General features: G+C 45.5%; 1 protein-coding gene across 1 annotated transcript in view; it reads right to left on the reverse strand.

Annotated features, from left to right (window-relative positions):
• Positions 1-23,277, reverse strand: part of Adam12 (ADAM metallopeptidase domain 12) — a 315,786-nt gene extending 292,509 nt beyond the window's left edge. Inside the window, exon 1 of the mRNA XM_036197894.1 lies at positions 23,075-23,277. Coding sequence (XP_036053787.1) covers positions 23,075-23,249 — 175 coding nt within the window. The 5' untranslated portion in view covers positions 23,250-23,277. The remainder of the gene's footprint in view (positions 1-23,074) is intronic.
• Positions 23,278-26,261: the final 2,984 nt, after the last annotated feature.

Below are 26,261 nucleotides of genomic sequence, written 5' to 3' on the forward strand. Positions count from 1 at the left end.
CTGCCTCAGCAAGTGGAAGACAGGAACAGACTCCTGAAAGTTGGCTTCAAATCTGGACATGTACACACACTCACACACACACACACACACACACACACACACACACACTCTCTCTCTCTCTCTCTCTCTCTGTCTCTCTCTCACATACACATACTAATTCACTCACACACTCATATTCATACACACTCATTCACACACATATTCACTTATACCCACACACACACTCATTCACACACATTCACTCATATACTTACACACTCACTTATGTACACTCACACACACTCATTCACATACACACACTCACATACTCTTAAACAACTCATTCATATACATTTACACACATACATTCATACACACACTCATTTACTCACACTTATACACACTCACTTATAATCACACACACATTCACACACTCATAAACACACACTTATATACAAATTCATTCACTCACACATTCACACTCACACACACTCAGATACACACATTCTCTCTCTCTCTCTCACACACACACACACACACACACACACACACACACACACACACCAGCCCCAGATTATTACAGGAATGGATCCCAGCAGATGTTAAAGAGAAATAACAATAGCTTACTGTAACTTTTTCACAAAATACAAGAGGAGGTGAAACCTTCACAAGTCTTGTTGAGAGGCCAGTCTAACCTTTCTATCCAAACCAGGAAAGAATATAGCAATGAAAGTCATATGAACATAGATATAAAATCCTTAATAAAATATGAGGAATTCAAATATAGATCTCCCTGGATGTGCATAAATGTGGATGTGTGAGTGCATGTGTATGTGTCCTGATGCGTGTGTGTGTGTGTGTGCGTGTGTGTGTGTGTGTGTGTGTAAATAACAGGAAAGAAATGAATGTGCTAATTTGCAGAAACTAAATAGATCTTGAAGATCATATTCCCAGGCCTAAAACTAATTAGGCCACCCAATTGTTGTGTACATTAAAACTCTCCAAAGACACTAAGCTCACTGTTCCTTTGATAACCCACTTCCATATTCCATAATCTCTGCTTATTTTCATATTTCTACAAAGGACATATGGTAAACACTGAGAGAATTATACAAATAAATGGTGTATCACCTTAGGACATGCTCTTGTAAAATTACTTAGAGTTTAACAACAACCATGTTTCATGCTAAGTTTCCAAACTTATATACAAAAACAGTTTCCTGACGCCACTGAAGTCAAGTCGTCCAACATGGCTGTAAAGAAGAAAAGGACAGCCAAGGAACATGGAAGGGAAGTAAGGTAAAACTCAAGATTTGCAAATTAGCCTGGTGGAGTTCTCCATTGAATTTTGGGTTGCTGAAGTTGCACTTGGTTTAGAAAGAGTATTTTGCCTTCTCAATTGAATTTTTACTGATTTGAACCAAAGTTACTCCAAAAGCTCAGAGAGGGGATAAAATGGGAAAAAGGGAAAACACGGTTAAGTTTATCACCACTGGGTCACTAAATAACAACTACAGGAAACCCAAACCTAAGTTCCAGAGTAGAACTTCTCACCACACTTCCTCATCTGCTTCCTTCCTGGGGCAGTGAGAGGCACAGGCTGAGCTGGTAGAGACATCCTCTGACCTACTGCTATTTTATGTTTACCCAGTGGTTGGAGCATCATAGTATTCCCTAGAGCTGTTTCCTTTGGATCACTGATACTAGAAATACTACATCTTCCATACCAAACATTAGGACACATGGGTTGTTTTGTAAATTGTCAAATGTGCTTATCCGTTCACATGAATGGTTAGATAAAGGCAAAAATTTAGGAAAGAGTAGCTCTTTAGTTGACCCACATTTGTTGAAAAGAAACAAAAAAGCACAGTAGGGGGGCTACTCAGTCACCAAACCGCTGGAGTTGGCAAGCTGTATCAGGCACCAGGGACAAGAGGGGACAAAGTTCCCAGAAGTCAACTTGCGTGTCTGCCCTCGCTTCTTCCTGGTGAGAGCATCCATCTCTGCTACCGCTGCCACTCTGTACTGATACCAGACTCCAGTGTCTTAGGGCACTGGCTTGTCTCTAGCAATCCTCAGGAATCTTCCAACACCAGATTGGGATTACTTTGTGGACTGGGAAGCTGCCAGGCTCCCAGCCTCTCCGGTGTACAGATGGCCACTATTGGACTATCCAGCCCCAATCATTTGTAAGCCCATCTAGTAAACCCCCTTATAATATGTATGTGTTCTACCAGTTCTGTTCCTCTAGAGAACCTGCCTAATACATTTGAGATGGTGTTTGGGGTAAGACAGTGTTGGAGTGAGAGAGAATGGACCGGGGACAGAGGAAAGGGAGACGCAGAAGTAACACAGGACTTAGGGCAGTTGGGGAACCTAAATGCGGGAAGGAAACTGCCCTAGAGACAGGATGTTATTTCCCATCTTGATATCTCTGAGAACAGAAGCTTCTGTCTGTCAAAGATAGGTTCAATAGTAACTCTTTGTCTAGCTGACTCATTGTGCTAGACAGCCTAAGACCTTAAAGATCTGGCTTCCTGTTGCCTCTTTGTATAGCTGCCCATTGCCTTAAGGATGGACTAGATTGGTCTTATCATTCTAACTCACAGATTTTGGTCATCACATCATGATTAGATTACATCACTTCTAAATCCTTAATAAAATATGAGGAATTCAAATATAGATCTCCCTGGATGTGCATAAATGTGTGAGCAGCACCCGTCTACCCCCTATCCTCTGTTGTTTCCCAACAGTTGTAGACAACCTGTTTGGGAAATGAGATGGACTTCTGGGAAGTGTCACCTCCCAGATATTAAAAAACTGAATTCTGCATGCTGGTATAAAATTTGGAAACAGATCCTTTCCAATGAATACTTCTGATGAGATCCAACTCTGGAGATACATTAACTGATGCCTTCAAGAGAAGCCACATCAGAGTACCAAGCAAGTCACAGCTAGATCTCTATCCCATGAACACTTGGAGATCCTAAGCAGGTGCTGATGTGAAATAAGTGGAATTCCCATGTATGTATGTTAAAATTTGTATCAACAATATCTCTGTCATGGCTGAAAGTTGTCAGGCTGAGTCTTGCATTTTACTTGTGAGAAAGAATAGGAGAGTCGGTAATTGAACCTGTCACATGATAAATTTCTCTGTAGTGAAAACAGAGTTGAGCCGATAAACTTACATGATTCATTGGTATAGAAACAAAAAGTTCAGCCGGGGGCGGTAGTGGCGCACACCTTTAATCCTAGCACTCGGGAGGCAGAGCCAGGCGGATCTCTGTGAGTTCGAGGCCAGCCTGGACTACCAAGTGAGTTCCAGAAAAAGGTGCAAAGCTACACAGAGAAACCCTGTCTCAAAAAACAAAAAAAAAAAAAACAAAAAACAAACAAACAAACAAACAAAAAAAAAAAAAAACAAAAAAAAAACAAAAAAAACACCCAAAAACCAAAGAGTTAGATGCATTGGGTCCTAAAAGTGGAGGCTTGAGGTCAGGATTGACAGGACAAGTCCAAATCAGAGTGAAAACTAAAACTTAAGTGTTCTTCAGAAAGCAGAGCAGCTGTCTCCTCCATGGGCACCCCAGGATCATCAGAAGTGAGAGCTGGAAAAAGCTGGAGTCTAAACGGGTGTGTGAAGATTGTGGCTCCTCCCCTGTCAGCCCAGTGGGCTCTGAAATCAACGATTGCACTTGACTTTGCCAGTTAACAGTTAAGTCAGATCCCAAGTTCTCTGCACCTTTGCTCCTCCATCCTCATGATGGATGCCATGACGGTCACACATTTCCCTGAAATGTGGTCTCATTTTAACAAGCTACTTCCTTCAAAGGGTTTAGGCCAGTGCCTGCTGAATGTTAGGGGCACTGCCAGTGCCACCATAATTGTTGTGATCAGCCCAAGTCCTACTCTGTCCTTTTTTCTTAGTACCGGGATTCATGTGCACAGTGGCAGCTGCGTTTCCTCCCAGGTCCAAGACACTGTGGGTCTTAAACTTCCAGCCATGTCTTTCCAGTGGGAAGAGAGTTGATCGTGGCTCCTGCCTCCCTGGGGCGGGGTGGTAATGAGGAGGATGAATGAAGTGATAATGAGGCCAAACTATCTGAGCAGGGCTGGCTCATTGAACCACACAAGCAAGACTTTAATTCTCTGCTACAAGGTAAGGACCGTCAACTCTAGGAAAGATTGTTCGGTAGGTACAGAATCTTTTGTTTTGTTTCTAAAAAGGAGCTCTGAGGTGGAGTCAAAAGTGTTGGACTAAGACTGAGGAGATGTGTTTGAAGAGCCACTTGTCAATTCCTAGGTGGCTAGAACTCATGATGGAAGACATGACCAGACAAAAACCACCTCAGCAACAGGGGACTGTCCCCCACTTACTGCTGCTCTGTATGGGGAAGGAATGCCAACACTTGGTCTTGGGGCTGAATATTTCCTTCAAATTCTAGAATATCTGAATTTTTTTTCAATTTGTAGAATAAAGTTTCAATGCTACAAATGGGCTACACTAGCAGTGTCGTGGGTTCTGACTGGTAATGGGCAGGAGAGCTTGGAGGCTGTGTGCTGTTTCATTCACAAAAGCATAAAAGACCCTTATCTCAACAGTAACTCATATCAACACCTACCCAAAACCCTGATGAATATTTACAACTCAATTTCCCTCCCCATTCTACCCTTCATCTGCCTTTCAGAGCCCTTTCTCAAGGGCCCATGGGGAGCTGAAGGCTTAGAAAACCCATGGCCCTGCCTTAGTCTGTCATGTTCTCCTATCTCAGTATTCCTTTTGCCCGGCCCATGATATCCCCATGGTGGCAAAGGAGGAAATAAATATTTCTGCTATAGGTCAACAAGATGGGATGCACCTTTAAGCCTAGCACTCAGGAGGTAGAGCTAGGCAAATCTCTGTAAGTTTGAGGCCAACCTGATCTACATAGTGCATTCTATGACAGCCAGTGCTATGTGGAGAGACCAGGATGAACTGACACTATATTCCTGGGTTGCAGAGAGATGTCCCTAATTCCAAAGACTGGAACATGAGATCAAAAATCAGAGGAAAGGAAAACACCCCTGAACTTTGATACTCCCATCTTGTATTTTGGGAACAACTCTGATGACCATCCATCAGGATCAGGATGGGATATTACCTCACAGAACCTAGGACTTGTACCTTCTGAGGCTCATTCAGTGGCTTAAGTTACCCTCTATGCCTCAGAAGGTACAAGTTTTAGGTTCTGTGAGCTAACGTCCCCTCCTGATCCTGATGCTTCCCAGTATACTCTATATCAAATGCCTACATTTTCTAACTCAGAGCTACCACAGCCCAGGCAGATAACTACACTTTCATTCCTTAGTGGCAAAGAATCTAAGGTAAAGATTTACTAGGTTCCTTGGGGTCACACAGTTATAAAGAGGTCACTTACCTAAGTCCCGATTCTGGCTCTCCATCCGGGCCACCTATCATTTTCATAACTGTGGTGGGAGAATTCCCAGCACCCTTGACTCACTGCATCTATCCATGTATGACATCAGAGGAGACAGGTGAAAGTCAGGACCTTATTTTAGGTCACTGATGTTCCTGGGAGATGCAGGTATCTTTAGGAAGGGGCATCTATCTCTGAATACAACAGCCTGAGCTTGGTTTTTCAACTATTTCTCATTCTATCCCTCCTCCCACCCTCTTAGCAAATTGCTGTCTTAGTTGACCCTCTGTAACCAATGGCTTGGCCCCCAGCTATGCCGAGGAGAAAGCAAAATGAAAAGCTTGTTCTAAAGGTGGGCAGAGGTGAGAAACAGGCAAGGGGACTGTGAAATTTGTGAGGTCAAACTAGCAGAGGACAATAAGAGAGGACATGAAGTTCCCATGAATTAATGGAGCTCAAGGGATGTGAGTTCCCTGTGAAGACATGGCATAAAGCTTATGGAATCAACTTAATGAGTCATCAAATGTTGGTGTCATTTAGGCAATTGGCTCCTGCCCCCTAGATAAATGAGTGGAGAAATGCATTTTTGTGGAATCACAGAACCCATTCCAAAAGTTGCAAGGATATTCAGGTGAGTGTCTGCCATCAACTTGCTCCATCATATAACCAACCACCTCCCCTCCCCTGCACCCCTTATCAAAATCAGTGAACATGGAAAAATCTAGTGTGTGCTCCCAGAAGGTGCAGGCAAGAGGGGGAATCCTGTTGACGCCTCTGCTGGCAGAGAGGACACTTCCGGAGTGCGTGTCTGCCTGGTTCCCCAGCTGTTCTCCTTCTGCCTCTGCCAGAGGAGGATGGGAACAGCTGATGGTCTCACCCACAGCTTAGCCTGGCCCCATCATTAGCACATCCACCCCTGCAGCTGCCAAGGCAAAGACCGACCTGCCAGCAGGAGAGCAGCTGCCTGATTCTCTGATGAATATTCTGAGTACTGGAAGCTGAGACCCAGTGCCCCTGGAGTGGGTTCAGTTTCTTTTCAGCACATCCCTAGGATTCATGCACTCTGCATGCCATGAGGTGAGAGCCTGTGTCTGGTTTTCACACCACTGTATATCCCCCAGCTCCCAGCCCAACTCTTGGATCACAGTATGCAGGAAGGAAACGTGTTGACTCACAAGGGGCCTTCTGGCGCTGAAAACACCATGACTCTATTGAGAACTTGCCATTGAAACCCAGACAGATGCTAAATGGGACACCCACACTGGAGGACCCATGTGACTCTACTTAAAAGAAAGGGAAGTTCATTAGAAGGAATTAAAGGAATTCCCAGCAAAGACATTCTGATATTCCAATACCTCAGAAGCCAGGAGGTCCAGTGGATGCTGGCCTAACTCCAGGGGTTTTCAGACATATGACTTGACATAGCTTAGAATGACAGCTAAGTCCCTTGAATAAAACCTGGACCTGGGTTAAGGCTCTATGGCAGGGTACCTGTTTGCTTAGCATGCGAGGTCCTTGTTCCCATCCCTGGCACCACAATCTCCCCATTTAAAAAAAAAAAAATCTAAACAGATGCTTTCAGGGCCACCATTCTCAAATTGTCAGGGTTATAAAAACACCAAGAGTTTCTCAAGGAATCTGTGACCTTTCCAGTCACTTATTTTTGTCCTAAAATCTGATAATTATTAAATGTTAGGTCCAAAGCAGGCTCCAAAAATACCACTGCTGCTGACATGGCAGCTCTTGAATGGCTCAGCTCAGGCTGCCCTCTGAGCAGGTAAATAGAAGGATTGCTACCTAAAGTCAGCGTGGCTTGGAAATCTCATAAGGCAGGTTTCTGTTGGTGGGGATCAAGATTGGTATCCTTAGCCACACACCCTCCACCCTGGAGCCAGCTACCTCCACCAATGAGCATCTAGTTTCTGATCAACACAGACAAGTCTGTGACAGATCAAAGTCCTCTTACCAGTTCCCACGGCTGTTCTGGCCTGTACCCCACTTCCCAACTACTCTAACTCCCAAGACGTTCTAGCTCATGAGCCTCCCTTAAAACTGGCAAGGCTTTCCCAGTTTTTCCTGTCCTGGGGAGACAGCCACAGCAGTTTGACACTCCCGCACCCAGTAAACCGTTTTTCTACCCACAGAGTGGTCTAGTTCTGTGGTTTCACTGCACACTAGCTTACATTAGGGACTCAGAACTTCAAGCCTTTACCACTTGTGTGTGGACAGCAGGCTTACAATAAACATGTGGTGTGAATGTTCCAAGCTGGAGAATGGTCTACAAGAATGGATTTAGAGAAGTGAACTCCCAAGCACCTGTCATGCATGAACAGTTTATGCTCTACAGAAAAGTTTTTGAATTGATACCATGGCCCAAAGTGCACAGAGCTCCCATGGAGGAGGCAGGTGGGAAAGGGAAAGCAGAAGATTCTGGAAGAGGTGATCTATGATAATAAAGAAAAATAATCCAGGCGGTGGTGACGCACACCTTTAATCCCAGCACTAGGGAGGCAGAGCCAGGCGGATCTCTGTGAGTTCAAGGCCAGCCTGGGCTACAGAGTGAGTTCCAGGAAAGGCGCAAAGCTACACAGAGAAACTCTGTATTGAAAAAACAAACAAACAAAAAAAAACGGAAAAAAAAAAAAGAAAGAAAAATAAAATTTTCACTCTAAGCTCTTGAGATAATGGAATGATCTGGAAGGGATGACAATATAATTTACCCAAAGACGAGAAAACAATTGCCTTTTAAGGAAACTCCAATGAACGGCAACTAAAGGATATCACTTTAAAAAGTATCTAGCAAGTTTGGAGAACAAAACAAAACTTTTACAAATGGACATTTAAAGCCAAGTGGGAAATGTAAAGAGAATCAATAGATAGCTTAAGCAGTAACTTAGACACAGCTAAAAGGAGAATTGGTGAGATGAGATAGTCTTGGAGACATGACTTGAAAAGGAGGCAATGAAAGATCAAGGCAGAAGCGGAAGCCATGAAAAGGGTCACTGACTAACAAGGCCCAAGGCTAAGTAAGAGCTTCAAAGGAAGTCATAAAGGACAGGGGCAATGGTTAATCATCTTCATAACGACTGGATTCAAGAAGCACAGGAAAGCCAGGTCTGGTGGTATAGGTCATAATCCCATCTACCTGGGCAGTTGAAGCGGGGTGGGGGGGGGGGTGGGGGGGGGGTGTCGCAAGTTCAATCCCTGCCCAGGCTATGGAATGAGTTCAAGGCCAGGTTGAACAACTTAATAAGACTTGGTCTCAGAATTTGTAGTAAAACAAAGATGGCTTGGGGTGCAGTTAAGTGGCTGCATTTGTATGGTTAAGGCCCTAGGTTCAATCCCCAGTACCACAAGAAGACAAAGAAGGAGGAGACATAGGCAGAAGAAAAGAGAGGAATAGAGTGGGAAGAGGAGGAAGAAGAGATGGAGGTGGGGTGGGGTGGGGGTGTTACTGACATAAAAATTATTCTATGTCAGATATACACAAAAATAAATTCATATTAAATGGCAATAAAACTATAGAAATGTGTAGGTGCACATACAATACATGGACAACAACAAAGAACTCCTTTATCTAGAGAAAAAGACAGATTTAGGTAACCATTACCCCAAAGAGACCTGAGCCATCTCGGGGAAGGCTGGGCTACACCAGGTCTCTATCTGCTTAGGAAAAACAATTGTCCATTTAGAATTCTACACAGAGCTAAACCCATCAAAGAGTTTCATCTGCGGAAAGCAAATCCAGTTTGTTCATCAGAAACCTTCAGTGGAAGACACCTTTAACAAGGAGTAAGCTGAGCCCAGCAGCAGGGAGGTCTGCAGGTAGGATGTGGATGAGAGCTGGACTGTATGAGATGAGCCAGACTACATCCAGGCTGACAAAACCAGACCAGAGTCCAGTATGGCCCCACTGCATTGTTTTTACTTTAAAGACTTATTGAGAGAGAGAGAGAGAGAGAGAGAGAGAGAGAGAGAGAGAGAGAGAGAGAGTGTTCATGTGTCTGAATGTATGAATACACCAGTATGAATACACCAGGTGCCTTTGAAGGCCAGAAGATGGCATCAGATCCCCTAGAACTGGAGTCTTTGGTGGTTGTGAGCTGCCTGACATGGGTTCTGGGAATTAATCCTGGGTGTTCTGCCTGAACAGCAAGTGCTCTTAGGGACCGGGGCATCTCTACAGCTCCCCCAACCCCCAGCCATGTTTGACCAACGCATTAGTTACTCTTGTTGCCATGACAAAGGCAACTTAGGGGAGGGGTGGCTACTTTGGCTCACCGTTTGAGCGTTCAGTTTGTCATGTTAGAGAAGGCGAGTCGGTGGGGACAGCCGGAAGTTGCAAGGGTATGCAGCTGATGCCACTCACACCCCAGGAAGCAGAGAGGGGTGAATCCTGGTGCTCAGCTGGCTTTCTGCTTTTCTCTCTTCTATTCAACCATGGTCCCCAGCCTGTGGGATGGTACCAGCCACTTCAGTGAGTCTTTTCTCCCCAATTAACCCTCTCTGGAAACACCCTCACTCATAGGTGGTTCTCCCAGAACAGTGGTTCTCAACTTTCCTACTGCTGCGACCCTTTAATACAGTTCCTCATGTTGTGGTGACCCCCAACCACAAAATTATTTTCATTGCTACTTTATAACTGTCATTTTGCTCTTGTTATGAATCATAATGTAAATATCTGATATGTGACCCCTGGTGGCAACTCACAGGTTGAAAAACCTCTGTCCTAGAAGATTCCAAACCCTGTGTTAACAATGGGGACCAATCGTAACAATCAATATGTTTCAAAAGAGCAGAACTGAATTAGCAAACAACAGTGATCATGAAAGCTCAGAAGTGTAGTGGGAAGCGTCAGCCCACACTTAGCCTGTGTGGCTGAGATGGGGCAAAGGTTCTCTCCGGACTCTGCTAGTGAAGTACAAATGTGAAAATCCAGATAGTTCTAGTCAAAGTGTGTGAGCAGAATGGAACTTAGAGCCTCTAAACTCATGGATCTGTAGGTGTAGACAGTCCTTTGGCCGTACAGTCGGGAGTGGGAGAGAAGGAAAAGGGCACATAAAAGGGCGAAAGCTAGAGCTGTTCCCATCACAATAGAAGTGGGGTGGAGAATGGTGCAAGTGTGTTGCTTCTATTCAGACTGCAGTGGTGGTGCTGGGGAGGAGTATAACATGGAAAACTGTGATCATTCTCACAGGATTCCTACTGAAGACATGTTCTACTAGTGTTGATAAACAGTATGCAAGGTCACGGAGTTCAAAATTGATACCCACCAATAAGTTAAAAGAAGCATCACTTAGAACCGAAAAAAAGTACATCCATATGTAAAGCAAGAATAGACAGAGCTGGTATGTGTAGAAACTGAGTAATAGACATAAGGGTACTACCAGAAGTCTACTTCTGTGTAGTTATTGTTTTCCACACTGAAGACCTAGAGAGATAGCTCAGCATGGAAGAGTGATGGCTGCTCGTCCTAAAGATGCAGATCACAGCTCCTGCTCTGTGGATCCAATGGTCTGCCCTCTGTGGGTACCCTGCACTCAAGGGGCAGACACTTTCACAGATATATAAACAACAAAACTAAAAATAGATCTTTAAAACAACCCAAACAAAAGTTAAAGATCTAAAGTAACAGCTAAAAGTGCTTGGAGTATCTAGATAGAACTCCCGCAGAGCTATGCAAGGACTCTGGGGAGAAAGTCATCCAAACCATCCTGAATGTCATTATTCAGAATGAGTAACTAGAAATGCCTATGTCTATGGCAGCAGCCTTGAGGTCATGAGAACACTCATTCTCTGCCAAATTAGCTGAGAACTCCGCATGGGACATTATGCAAACCCTCCAGGAAGATTCTAATATTCGCACAAAGGAATGGGACTTCATAAACAATCCAGACATTTTGAAAGGAAAGGAAGAATGGGGGAGATTAAGTCTTCAAAGAGCTGAGTATGGACAGGGCCCTTTACATTCTCTCCTGGCATCCTCTGGGCAAATGCACAAGTAGACACTATAGAGCAGATGACCAAGGAAGAAAGAGATTATAAAATGTGTCTGAATGGAAGGGGAAGCAGAAAGAAATTAAGAGCTGGAGGACGTGGAGGGAGGCTGTGAAATGCTGTCCTCTGGACCAGACACAGCTAGTGCACTCACAGGCTCTCAGCAGCTGTGGTTACTTGCGCAAGACCAAGCTGGGCAAAGTCCCAGAGCAGATGAGGTAGAAGACCCCCAGCCCCTACCTCCAACTGAGGAGCTACTGGAAGTTTGCAGCTTCTGGGGGATTGAGGGTCATTCTTTTTCCAGGATGTGGCCACTGATAGGATTCCCATGCTCCAATGGCTGGTCCCACACCCACATGCAGTTGGGCAGCACCAACTGAACTCAGTGGATTATCAAGAGAGAAAAGAGATATCAAGTTGAAAGGGAGATATATTGGAGGGGAGTTGGAGGAGAAAATGGGAGGAGTATGATGGTACTGTATTGTATACATGCATGAAATTCTCAGGAATATAGAAAATAACTGGGCGGTGGTAGCACATGTCTTTAATCCCAGCACTAAGGAGGCAGAGCCAGGCAGATCTCTGTGAGTTTGAGGCCAGCCTGGTCTACAGAGCAAGATCCAGGACAGGCACCAAAACTACACAGAGAAATCCTGTCTCAAAAAACCAAAAAATAAAAATAAAAAGAAAGAAAGAAAACAATTTGATGTTTGGGGTTCCAGCCATCTTGGTCCTCCCAGCTCTGAGAGGTTTTCTGTGATGTGGGATTTTCAGGGTGACCCTAGCTGGCTGACGTCAGCATAGGATCTCTGTACTTCTGAACCTCTCATCCTCAAGTCCTTCTTCCAAGATGTCACTGCAACAAGACATACTGCCAACCTGAGCACTTACAACCTCCCTGGAGATCATGGAAGGAAGCTCTCAGACCTGTGTTGACCAGAATGGGAAGCAGATTCCAGTAACTGTTATTATGATCATGGGTTATTTAGATGTGCACAAAAATAGACACTGATCTCATCTAATAAACAGAAAATACATTTCAGTTATAAGTCAATAGCCAAAGTTAACCTTTAGGAGAAATTATCAAATTTATTTTGGAGTTCATAAAAGAAGGAAACATTCATAAACCAAACTTAAAACCAAACCAAACCAAACCACCAAGAGGGCTAGCAAGATGGCTCAGTAGGTAAAGGCACTGCCCTATAAGCCTGACAACCTGAGTTTGATCCTCTGATCCCACCATGGGAAAAAGAATTGACTACAGAAAGTTGCCCTTTGACCTCCATATGTGTGCCATATCACACATGAGCCTTCAACACATATCACACACACACACACACATTCACATACACACACATTTTTAAAGTCATGTTTAAAAAACAGATAAATGAGAGCTAGAGAGATGGCTCAGAGGTTCAGAGTAATGGCTGCTCTTCTAGAGGACCTGATTAGATCCCCAGTACCGGCAAGGTGGCTCACAACCATCTATAGCTCCAGCCCCAGGGCATCTGATACTCTCTTCTGGTTTCCAGGCATGCAAATGGTGCATAGACATATATGCAGGGAAAACTCATACACATACACACACATGCATACACACACATACATACATACACACACATGTACACACACACATATACACACACCACAGATAAATGAATGGTTTTCCCAGCTCCCATCACAGATAGATTAGTGTTGCTCTCAGCCTCGACCAGTCATAAAAAGAAACTTCTTTTTGCAATGGATAGCGTACTCAGAAACACTGTTAAAGCTCTTGAGACCAAGTGACTGTTACTATGGCATGGTGGTCCAATTCTTAGCCATAGACATCTATATCACCCCTCCAAGTCTCAGAGAATACTGTGGAGGGGGCATCAGAAAAAAGGTTAAGATTCCTGGTAGGTTGACTAGAGCATGCCCTACATTTAAGAGTAGTTAGTAACACAAATTGGACTTCCTGAGTTGAAGAGGAGGAGAGAGGAGACAGGAGGGAGAAGAACAGAGGAGGAAGGAAGAGGAAGGAGGAAGGTTGTTCAAAGTTGGTTAAGTTGGGGAGGATCTGGGGGAATTGGGAGAAGGGAACAAATATGATCAAAACATATATGAAATTCTCAAAGAATTAATAACAATACTATTTTTAAAAGAGAAAGCAAGGATGCTAAGTGCTGTAGAAGGGGCTGAACATTGCCTAGCAACATCCTCCAGGAGGGACTGGGCTCCTGAGACTCAAGAAGTAAACAAGAGGTCACAAGTCTGAGAAAGTAGAAACTTAGAAGACTCTCCGAGGCCCCTCCTCAGCTTTGCAGTAGGAGTAGACAACTGGGAGAGGTGCCTGAGGTCCAGAGAGCTGAGTCCTGGGTAGGAAACTTAGCTCTGAGAAGAGATTGGGGCACAGTAACACTGCAGGTATGGAGCTACAGCTCTCTACTGTTGGGGTAGGTGGGGTTTTCATGATGTGGCTGCAGTTTTGAGTTTTCCCTGCTCTTGTAAGTAGCCCTGTACTCCTATTAGTAACCTCAGTAATAACTTATTAGTCACCCCCCACTCCAAAAAAGAAAAAGGAAGAAATGAAGCAAGCTACAAAATAATGTCTACACTATGACTCCAATTCTCATGTTCTGCAATAAAAACACATAAAATATTGGTGATTGTTTTAGGGGGTACAAAAATTGTGCATAATTTTTGCTTTATTTTTGTTTTCAGGCCATTTCTTAAAATTTCTGTAACTGTACTTGCTGTGTAGTATGAATGAAGAAAGATAAACAGTATGGAAGACTGGAAAAAATTAAATAACAATAAGCTAGTCAGAGAAAATGTACAAACAAAACTAGTCTGAGAACATCTTATAGTCATAAAAATGTCAGTTCAAAGATGAAAATATATCACATCTAGCTTGTCAAAATGTAAAAGCTAGAAAAATAGCAAATATGCCTAATTTTGTGTAATCAAAACTCTCCAAGTAGGAATTTATTCCCTTTGTGGAGCCAATTTGAAAAGCAATTTAACAAAGTATATTAAAGTGGAAAATGAACGTACTGTACAACTCAGCAATTCCCTCATAATAGGTCCCCCAGAGCTCACACAGAAAGAGACAGGCTGAGCATCCACCACTGAGATGGAAAAAGCTGGGGGAAGCAGGTATTTGTCAACAGAGGAGAGCAGAATTTACAGAGCCTACCCGTTCAATTAAAAAGAGTGAGTCAAGTACAAATGCCAGTGTGAATAAAGCTTAAAATCATGTTGATGCTTCAAAAATAAAGCAAAACAAAACCCCGAAGGCTGCAAATGTCATCTGCAGTAAGGAACCATTAGTCTAACATTTAAATGCAAAAGCAACATCAGGGACTGACTGGAGAAATGTATACTTAAGACCCACCAGCTACTCAGAAAGGAAGAAGGTCAGCTGGGTGGGAAAAGGGTATGTGGCTACACACATTTTAGACCCTTAAGGTTTAGACGTTCTGAATCATGTATAATAAAATCCAGTGAGTAAGAATACAGATGTGTTACTTACTCTGGGTCCTTTGCTCAACTTTCTTTCTCAATCATCTTTTTCTTACTATACTAAATTATGTTGAAGTTAACTGAAAAATTATTTTAGCTTGAAATGTTTACTTGGTGCTATGGTTTGAATGTGAAGCACTCCTGTCTGTCCCCATAAGCAGGGACAGAGTTCATGTGTTTGAACACTTAGACTCCAGCAGTCTGGAGAGAGGCAGAGCCTTTGATATGAGTTCTAACTGTCAGATACAGGGCTGGAGGGACAGGCCCCAAGGGTCAAAGGTCAACCTAGCTCGTTGTTCCTGATTCACAAGCTCCAATAATATTACCTGGATATTAAGGATTCGAAATAAACCAAACAAGTAAAATCAGGTTCTCAGATCACATTCAAGTTCAAGTGAGCATACACAGACAGACAGACAAACAGACAGACAGACACATACACACAGAATGGTTACATCCTCTCCTGGCTTGGATGTCAGGCGACGTAAGACAGTTTGGGGTTCAAATGCTGAACGGTGCTTAGCATGCCCTGCTCAGGGAGGCATTCACAGGGACACCAGCATCTATAGGGGGCCATCTAAAGGGCTACTATGGAGGTCAAAGCATCTGCAGGAAGCAAGCAGAAGGTCCAAGTACCCAAGGAGGCTGCACAATTTTTAAAACAGTTGCCAGGAAGCTGGGCTCTTAATGTATAGCCTTGGGATGACATAAAAGCTTAAAGGATAAAAAAAAATATCAATATGAGGCTGACTTATTCAGCTTCTCCTCCTCATCTGTCAGTTGAAGGCAAGGTATATTGGGCATTAAATAAAGTCCAAGGAAACAGGATGAAAAATGACTTGCAGGAAGAAGAAAGGTTGAAACAGTGGTCTGTCCAAAGCCCCAGACTCGAGCACACATTTGAATTGGAAAGCAGCGTCTCTGACCTGCATTACCAATTCTGTTGAAAATCAGATGGATTTCCATCTTACTGCTATGAGCATTGTATTATGCCAAAGATAGAGTACACAGATTACAGGATGTTTACCATGGCTGGGGTATGGCCTACTTTTCCTTCTGAGATAGCATGGAAATAGCCTTGCATCTGTCATCTCCAGGCACCCTCTGAAGCCCCAGTGTCCTCTGCTGTGGGAAGAGGGCAGGAACAGGACAAGCTTCAGGGTTCTCTCCCTGGTGCTGCCTGAGATCTTGGCACAGTGCCTAGCTCCAGTGCCCTCAGTGGTTTTTTGATATCGACATGCTAGTATAAAAATTCTAGGTTGGTAAAATACTAACTGCACATCTAGAGTGAAACAGCTACGTGGAATACAAAACTTTCTATCTAGACTACGTCCACCTCACTTCTCAGTCCTGAAATACAGAATTGTTTAACCCTGCTGTGTGGGGTGCAGGCTGAGTGTAGAGGGGCTGTGTGGGGTGCAGGCTGAGGGTTGTGGGACTATGTGAGGTACAGGCTGAGAGTTGAGGGGTCATATGGGGTACAGGTTGAAGATAATGGGGCCATGTGGGGTGCAGGCTGTGGGGTCATGTGGGGTGCAGGCTGAGAGTTGTAGGGTCATATGGGGTAGGCTGAGGGTAGTGGGACCATGTGGGGTGCAGGCTGAGGGATGTGGGGTCATGGGGGTGCAGGCTGAGGGATATGGGGTCATGTGGGGTGCAGGCTAAGGGTTGTGTGGCCATTTGGGGTACAGGCTGAGGGCTGTGGGTTCATGTGGGGTACAAGCTGAGGGTTGTGAGGCCATGTGGGGTATAGGCTGAGGGTTGTAGGGCCATGTGGATGCAGGCTGAGGGCTGTGGGGTCATGTGGGGGTACAGGCTGGAGGTTGTATGGCCATTTTGGGTGCAGGCTGAGGGCTGTGAAATCATGTGGGGTGCAGGCTGAGGGTTGTAGGGCCATGTGAATGCAGGCTGAGGGCTGTGAAGTCATGTGGGGTGCAGGCTGAGGGTTGTGTGGTCATTTGGGGTACAGGCTGAGGGCTGTGGGGTCATGTGGGGTGCAAGCTGAGGGTTATGAGACCATGTAGGGTACAGGCTGAGGTTGTGGGGCCATGTGGGTGCAGGCTGAGGGATGTAGGGTCATATGGGGTACAGGCTTGGGTTGTGGGGTTGTGTGGGGTGCAGGCTGAGGGTTGTGGGGCCATGTGGGTGCAGGCTGAGAATTGTAGGGGCATGTGGGGTGCAAGCTGAGGGTTTTGGGGTTGTGTGGGGTGCAGGGCTGAGGGTTGTTGGGCTACCCATGTGCCTCCAAACACATATTCAAAAATACTTACCAAACCTATCTTTGGAAATCAGAGACATAGTGGGAACAACAGAGGTTTTAAAATCTCCTAGAATACACTCCTATAATTATTTATTTATTTATTTATTTATTTATTTTTGCAACTGTCATGAGCTCATCACAGCACCATCTAGGGAAGGAAGAAATCTACTTAGCTTCTTTAAATGACGGTGCTTCCGTCCTTGAAAATATTTTTGTGTGCAATTTCCACAGCTGCAACATTTGTCTAATTAGGTATATGTTGACTTTGAGTTTTTGTAGATTTTTGAAAGGAAAGTTTTAAAACATTTTAAAATGGATTTAATGTTTGTTTCCACGAGGAAGGAAGAGAAGGAACCAAATAACAGTGTGGGGAAGAGAATGTCAACTGTGCTAATAAAGGCATGGCTGCCTTCTAGCTGGGGATGGCAGAGGTGCGGGTGTTGCCCCTTTAAACTACACTAAAACAGCGCTTATCCTAACAGCAACAACAACCATAAGACATGAAGAACAGCAAGAGTAAGAAGATATGCAGCTCTGGGCCCAGCTCGGGGATAAGAGTGTGCTCTGTGGGTCCTGCCCTGTGGTGGTTTGAATGAAACACGCCCCCCATAGTCCTGGGCATTTGGCCCCCAGTTGATGGAGCTGTTCTGCAGGCTAAGGAGGTGTGGCCTTGCTGGTAGGTGCATGTTACTGGGGGGTGGGATTTGAGAGTTTAAAGACTCCCACTTTTTCTAGTTTGCTGTCTCTGCTTCCTTTTTGCAGTTTAAGATATGAGCCTCCAGCTTCCTGATCACGCCACCATGCCTGGCGCCTTTGCTTCTCCATTAGACTAACCCTCTGCGACCAGAAGCCCTGATACATGATTTTTTTCTATAAGTTGCTTTGGTCATAGTGTTTTATCATAGCAATGGAAAAGTAACTAATGCACATTATTATCACCACTCCAGAGGGAAAGGAAGAGGCTGGGGAAGGAGGGAGAGAGGGAGACTGAGCAAGCACAACCTCCCTAGAGAACAGGAAAGCCATTAGAGGCAAGAAGGACATGCAAAGCCCTGGAAGGGGGCCTGTGCACCTCTCATGGGCCTGAAAAATGAGAATTCAAAGCTCTGAGTCTCTTACAAAGCTGGCATGGTGGCTGTCTGCCTCCCCAATCCCAGGACACAAGGATGCACACAGGAGACACAGCAGCACAAGAGCTTCTGAGCTCAGGAGCACTCCCATCCCCACCTCAGCCAGATCCTGGAGAGGAGAGGTCACAAGTACTGAATTAACGACAGAAACATTAAACAGAAACACGGGTGACGTGAGAATGTGGTGTCCTCTTCAACCCTGCCCTGCTGCACTCCAAGGCCTTGGGGCCAGGCCAAAACCTCCAGCAGGAGACAGGGGGATCGTTTTTGTTTTTAAAAAACAAAAAACAAGAAACTGATCAGCCCCAAGGAAAACAACACTTATGCCAGAACCAATGCTATATAGAGGTCTCCCAATAAAATGTAGCCTCCTTCCCCATTGATAAACCCATCTCTGGAAGCATATGGAACTTCCAATCAGCTCATAATCCTGTTACAAATGGCAAGAGTGAACCAAAGATCAGATGTTTGGAGAAAGTTGGAGAGTCTTCCAAAAGGGGAAGGGAAGAATCCCAAAATTCACAGTGACCCTGAGGTGAACAAAGAGTGTCTACCAACCAATGGCGTTTTCAGAGCTAATAAGAATAAAAAATAAAAATCACTAAAGCACACCACGCAAAATGTAAAAATTACAGTTAGAAAGAAAAGATAGTAAAAGAAATATATTTAAAATATGAACAATGAGAATGCTATTAACTTCTCATGTTCTCTCTCTCTCTTTTTTTTTTTTTTTTTTTTTTTTGAAGCTGAGGATCCGAACCCAGGGCCTTGCGCTTGCTAGGCAAGCACTCTACCACTGAGCTAAATCTCCAACCTCTCATGTTCTCAAGCAGGAGTGGGCATCGAGACAAAAAAAGAAATTCCTTATTGAATAGGACATATGACTTCTACCAAACCAGCAATCGAGGATGAAATGGAGAACACACACAAAGAAAAAGCCTGGAATGTTGGCCATATCTTGCATGTCTATATAGATACATGCATACACACATATACATAATATATACTGTATCATATTCATACACACAAATGTATATTTATGTGTGTATGCATGTGTGTTGAGAGAGAGAGAGAGAGAAAACGAACACATCTCTATGGGGAAGAAATGTGTTCAGCTTCTTTAGATTATTTAGCCTCATTTCTCTTTTAAAAATTAAATTTGTTTCCACCAGGAAGGAATAGAAGCCAAATAGAGCCAAATATCAGTGGAAGGAAGAAAATGTTTGTATGTCAAGTGTGGCAATGATTTTATACATATAAACACACACACGTGTGTGTGTGTGTGTGTGTGTGTGTGTGTGTGTGTGTGTGTGTTTATGAAGGGCACAATCTTTCTAGTAGAACTCTGGCTTTTTAGAAGTGCTGGTGTGCACAGCACACATATCCTTGTTTCCAGAGTTCTGTGCAACTGACAACATCCTGGGTCATAAACTGCGAGTGAGGTCTGTGCATCTGCTAAAAGGCTTATAAAAATATTATTTTCCTGAAAAGGGGGGATTGTAGTCTTTCCCCTTTGCCTTTTTTTCTCTATTGCTGCCTAGAATGCAGGTATGAGAACAATGCAGGTATGCAGCCAGGATGAGACCAAAAGGCAGTAAGTTTAAGTACAGCAGTAACATCTAAGAACAGCAGATACAAAGAATGTGCAGTGCCCCTGATTGTAGCCCTGGCCTGCAACACCTGTAAAATCACACCTGTACTATTCACTTCATAGTGGCTTTCCCTGTTTAAAAAAACAAAAAACAAACAAACAAAAACAACAACAACAACAACAACAACAACAAAAAGTACCCCACAATCACGGTTTCTGTTATTTGCAACTAAAAGCAGCCTTCACAGTTATCAAAGAACTATCTTGGGCTGGAGAGATGGCTCAGCAGTTAAGAGCCCTGGCTGCTCTTCTAGAGGACTCAGGTTCAATTCCCAGCACCTACAATGCAGCTCACAAACATCAGTAGACTCCACTTCTAGAGGATCTGGTGCCCTCTTCTGGTCTCTGCAGACACCACACAAAGCATTCACAGAGCAGACATACATGCAAGCAAAATATCCATACACATAAATTTTTTTTTTCAAAATGTGTAACACCCAAATACTCGTCCTCAGAAGTTTCTGGAACAAGTGCATCACATTTTTTTTTATTTTATTTTAAGGAAGGGAGAAAAAGTTATGTGTGCAGAAAAGAAGTGAGGCAATATGGGAAGGATGTGAGAGCACTTCCCAGGCTCTTGGTTAAGGCTAGCCCTGGAGAAATTGCTGAATCATGTTCCTAAAGAATAACCAGTTCACGGGGCTGGGGAGATAGCTCAATTGGGGAATTACTAGCTGGAAATTACTAGCTGTGCAACCATGAGGACCTGAGTTCAAGTCCCAAAATTTACACAAAAAGTTTGGCTTGATGATGCACACTTGCAATCCCATGGCTATGAGGCAGTGATGGCTAGATCTCTAGGGCTTACTGGTCAACCAGTCACCACTATTTGATGCATTCCAGCCAGTGAGAGACACTGTTAAAAAAAAAAGTGAGTGGAACCTGAGGACTGACAGTGGAGACTGTCTTCTGTCCTCTACATGTACCCCACACATAAACTCTCATACACATATACGAACACACAAGGAACATGAAGGTTCAAGGAAAGATGTCACCAAGGAGAGGAAACTCACATAGTCTGATTCAGGATGGACTGGACTAAGGTTGGTGACAGTGTTGGAGAGCACACCCAAGGTGAGGACAAGAGGAACATCAAGCCTACAACTCAAAGCCACTGAGGCAAGTAAGCATCTAGAGAGGGATGGGGTGATGATGGCAGCCTGGATGGAAAGGTGAACTAAAGGGAAAGGAGATGGGGATATGGGAATACACCCTCGCAGTTGGTGGCTTATGTGTGACAGGAGACTCAGGGGTGATGTGTCAGCATGGGGCATCTGGAGAAGGCAGCGATAGTACTACTGCAGTGGGGAGAATTGCTGGGAGTGGAGGGCTTGGGATCCAGGACTCTGTTTTGGACATGTTTGGGCTGAGCTGTGCTGGGGCTTGGGGTAATGAAGGCAGCGACGGTCAAATTCAGGATATGCTCAGCCCTCAACAAGTAATGATTCCTCTCTTCTGCCAACATGAATAAATGCTTCATGTGTTTGCATTTTAAACATCTTCAGTGACACAGTTTGGGGCATGGACTGAGATTTGATCCTGAGACTCTAAGTGTAAACATGCCTTAAACTTGGAATATTAAACCACAATACTTAAGCCACTAAATGTGTGTTGGCCTGAATGCCTTGCTGAAACTGTCTTTATCCCAAGGCAGGGCTCTGTCTACTAAAACTGCAGCTATGAAGTAATAAATATACCCCCCCCAAATAATTCCCCCACTATTAGCTTTATTTAATAAACATTTGTCTCTAAAAAATATCAGCTGTGCTCGGACTTCTGTTTATGTGTGTGAAACATGTGCCAAGTTCAGGACCACCTCAGGCATACTTTGAAACTTAGTTTACATGTTTCTAAAGTACATCTGCTATAAAACCTTCAAAGGAACCAGTTTGTACAAAACTCTTCCAAAACCACCTTTGACTGCGTTTTCATCCGCAGGTCCCAGAGAGTTCTCTGAACAGTCTTCAGTGTTGTTGCCTTTTTCATAGATACTACCTTGATGTGTGTAATCTTTTAATTGAATCACCAATTTGCCAGGTTGGTCTATATTGCTGTGTAGATATTTATGGGAGCTAGGGTTTGGTCACATTATGACAGACATGATGAGGTAGAGAATTAACGGTGAAAACTGAGAAATAAAACGTTTCGTGTTGGAAATCCTGAACGATGGAGGGCTAGTTGCTGAAAACTAAATGCCTGTTACATAGAATCACAGAAAAACGAGTCGGAGGCCAAGGCGAATTATTCATTGGTGAACAGCGCCCCTAGCGGCAGAAGAGCCAGCAGCGATGGTGGCCAGGGAAGCTCCCGAATTTTAAAAAGGCACCTGCTGTGAGTTCTCATTATACAAACAGAATCCACAGGTGCCCCGGGCTTTAAGAAGATTCAACTCAGGAAAATACAAGTCTGTGAAAATGCCTTTAATGTATGCACTTTCCTTTAACTCCGAAGTGGGTTCTCGCTCTACACGAGGTCTTGATGTAAGCAATTATTTATCAGCAACGATGAGTGAGATGGGAAAAGTGTTCTGTAAAAGTTTGATCACTACTGACAATTAAGGAGTGCAGCGGGAGATCGGTAAGGGATGACATAGGCAGAAAAGTCAATTAAAACAAAGAAGTAAAGAGTGCTGCAGGTACACCTGTGTGTGGAGGGGGCGGGGTGGGCATCTGAGTGGCCATCGTGCGTCCCCCAGCTATGTCAAGGCGGTGGTGGAAAGGAAACCTCGTGGGGGATTGACTCCGAAGCTGGATGCAGGAACTTGCCAACCCACTGGATCAGTAAAACGACCCTACGCACACCCTCTCAGGCGACACGTGTAACTGTCAAGACACTGAGAGAGCTTTAGGAGCAAATGTCACTCCAAGAGGGGAAGCTGTGCCTTTTCATCCAGACATTAGCTGCTTCAAGGCCCAGAGCCAAGTGTCTTCTCCACACACACACACATCCCCAACCCCCAGAGTGGGCACCTGGCAGAGGACGGGTGTCGAGACGCTGGGAGCGCGATCCCCGGGGGGTTCCGCAGATGCGCCCCGGTGCGGTTCCTCTCCCCGCAGCTGTGGCACGCGGAGACCCCAGATTGGCTCGAGGTGGCGGGGAAGGGACGCGCGGGCAGCCGCCTGCACGGGTGACTTACCTCGGGCTGCATGGGGCGCCAGCAGGGCCCCGGCCAGGGCCAGCAGGAGGGCGCGGACGGGGGGCGCGCGCCGCGGCGGGCGCTCTGCCATTGTCGCCGGCCTGGCGTGCAGCTGCTTCGGGGGCCCAGCAGCCAGCGCTGCAGCATCCCACGCGGGCGCAGAGCCGCGGGACATCCTACTGCCCTGAGTCTGCCGCGACCCCCTCGCGCAGCGCCCGGGCCGCAGAGCAGAGAGTCTAGCCTTTCATTTTTCAAAAAAAAACTTTCTCCCCTCCCCGTGTGTGTGCGTGCGCGCGCGCGCTACTCTGGCACGAGCCGCCCTTGACCGTTGCAATAAATGAGCAGCCTGTCCGAGTTGGCGCCGGGGACCAGCGATCTGAGGGCGGGCCTGTGCAATGGATCCGCGGCCAGCAGTCGCCGTTCTCATTACCACGGAACAAATTAGCGTCTCCCCCGCACCCCGCCCGCCTGCGGCGTCCCGCGGGTCCTAGAGACCGCTCCGGGGTCCCCGCCCGCCCGGGTCCCGCCCACTCCCGGGGGCGGCTGGATGCAGGATGCCCCCCGGACACTGAGTGCCGGCCGCCGGCGTAGATCGGGTTCTGAGGCGACGACGGCGCGGGAACTCACACTTCCCAGACTCAGGATGATGTGGCCGTGGGGCCCGGGCTCAGGCAGCCAAGAGCACACGCGGCGGCGGGGTCCAGCTTTCCAGACTGAGGCTGGAAAGGATGACTGGGCTCCTAGCTGCTGGCTAGCCGGGAACGGCGGGACGCGAGGAACAGGTCTGGGATATGGTGCATAGCCAGGCAGGCTCTGGCTGCTGGCTTCCAAGGCCCCAAACCCGCACCTCACATCTGAGGAATAAGATTGAATTTACAGCACCAGGCAGTTAGGCACCGCGCTTTCGATGCACTGCTGTTTTTGACGCTGATAGATTGAAGTTTTCTTTCGGTCGTCTAGACCCAGGAAAAGGTCCAGATACTTTCCAACTTTACTGATCTTATGGGGCTGGTTAGACGTACAGATTCCAACCACGCTTAATGATTCGCTCCCTTAATCTTAACATTTGGGGGCCTGAGGCAGGAGGGTTACTGCAAGTTTAAAGCTAACACCGTGAGTTCTGGGTCAGCCTGGGCTACAAAGTGAGAGTCTGCCTTTAAAAAATAGGGGAGAGAGAGAGAGAGAGAGAGAGAGAGAGAGAGAGAGAGAGAGAGAGAGAGAGAGAGAGAGATTGGGCAAGGCTGGTCAGGAGAGAGAAAATGTCAATTGCCAGGCAACCCCTTACATCTTCAGAATGAGCTGCTCCTCCACAGCACAGCTAGGCAAGTTCCAACAAAGGGTTGAATGGTCTCTCTCATCTCAAGTCAGGCTGTAGCTGTGCCTCCCCCTCCTTTCTGCCTCACAGTTTTCCTCCTGAGAACTAGGTGAGAAGCAGTAGGGGCCAGGCAACAGAAGTAGCAAGACATCTGGAGAACGATGGCTGCTCTGGTTCTGAACATGGAGACTTAGAACTGTAAAGGTTCAGGGGGATGTTGCCCTGATCCAGGCTAGCCAACACAGAACCTGGCGGTTTTCAAAGCTCCAGCAAGATTATACTGTAGCTGAGACTCAAGCCAGCCATAGAGATTCTGTTCTGATCTTACAACCTCTCCTGTTCTGGAACAGGTTCCCAGTATCAGAGGAATGGGGTTGGAGAAGGCTGGGTTCCTTACCATCTCCCCGGAAAGTAGCTTTACTCACCTGCTGCCTGCCGCCAGCAGCGGTCCTGTCTGCAGCATTCTCTCACCTCACCATAGCACACAGGACCTTAAAGAGTGAGAGGTTTCCTACTCAAGTTGGAAACAAGGCCTGGGAACAGGCACGGTTTGAAATCAGCCTTGCTCCTAGCCAGCCTTGTATGTATGTCCTTGTTCACTCATTTAATCAGAATGAACAATGTTACATTAGGGACTTAGGAAATTAAGCCGTAGTGAAATGCCTCTTACCTCCAAAGCCTTTTCTACTTTTTGTTCTGTTGAGAATGTCTCTTTATATAGCCCCGTGGCTGTCCTAGAACTCACTATATAGATCACACTCACCAGCATCTGCTACCTCTGCCTTCCAAGTGCTGGGGCTAAAGCCATGCCTAGCTGGCTTTTCAGTCTTAAGAGTATAATCCAGTAAACCATCATGATTGGGCAGTGTGAGCACGATAGCCCACATGATAACTACATTACTGCATTGTTATGTATGACATAAGGTCTTCACAAGATCTGTGATAGAGGGTGTCACCTACATCATATCACTTTAGTGTACAGATGAAGAAACCACAGCACACTGAAGCACCAAGTGGCCTTCCCACTGCCACACAGTGCAGAACCCAGCTTCAGACCTGTCTTAGGTGCAACCTGTGTCTTTGACCCTGAGTTCCAACCTTCCCTCTTAGGAGGTATTGAACAAAGGGTCTGATGCAAAGACTCCCCACCCAACTGCTCCCCAGGGTGCTTAAGAAAGACATCTGTCCCTTGGCCTTTTACATTGGGGTTCTGCTGAGAAAGATCCAGAAGGACGAGTTTATGTAATTCCAAGACTGCTGTTCTCTAGATCAGAAACACCAAGCAAAAGGTGTTTGACATAATGGCTTTAGGATGGACGCAGCTGTTAGCCCAAACCACTGATCACAGAAATGGTTTATTCATGTGTGCTGGGGGGCTTTGTGCACTCAATATCCATTTCTTTTTGCTGTTTAGTACTCTGCAGTTGCTCTTCACTGTAAGAAATAATAATAATAATAAGCTTATTCTTTTAAGTGTGGAAGTTGCAAAGCTGTCTCCAAGAGGCCAAATGTGCCCCAAGACTATCTTTGGTGTTTGACTGAATGAAACCCAACAGCCACTGTAGAAAAGGAAATAGAAAATTCTAGCCACAAGTCCTGCCTTCCCAGCCTTTTGATTCACCATGGCTGTGAAGTGTGGGCCTGGCTGCCACTCCATCCATAAAAACTACACGTACATCAACCGCAGCCAGCTAGGCAGAGAGCGAAGCTGGCGTCCGGCAGATGGTCTGCCTTCGGATGGGAATTCTGCCGCCTCATTCACAGGAAATGGAGGCCGACATGGCATTCAATACTGGATTGTTAGGTAATGGTGTGGGGTCAGAGGCCAGGATCTGCTCATTAAAATTTCAGATAGATGGCGTGTTGTCCCTT

Source organism: Onychomys torridus, chromosome 1 (assembly GCF_903995425.1).
Source record: "Onychomys torridus chromosome 1, mOncTor1.1, whole genome shotgun sequence".
NCBI lineage: Eukaryota > Metazoa > Chordata > Mammalia > Rodentia > Cricetidae > Onychomys > Onychomys torridus.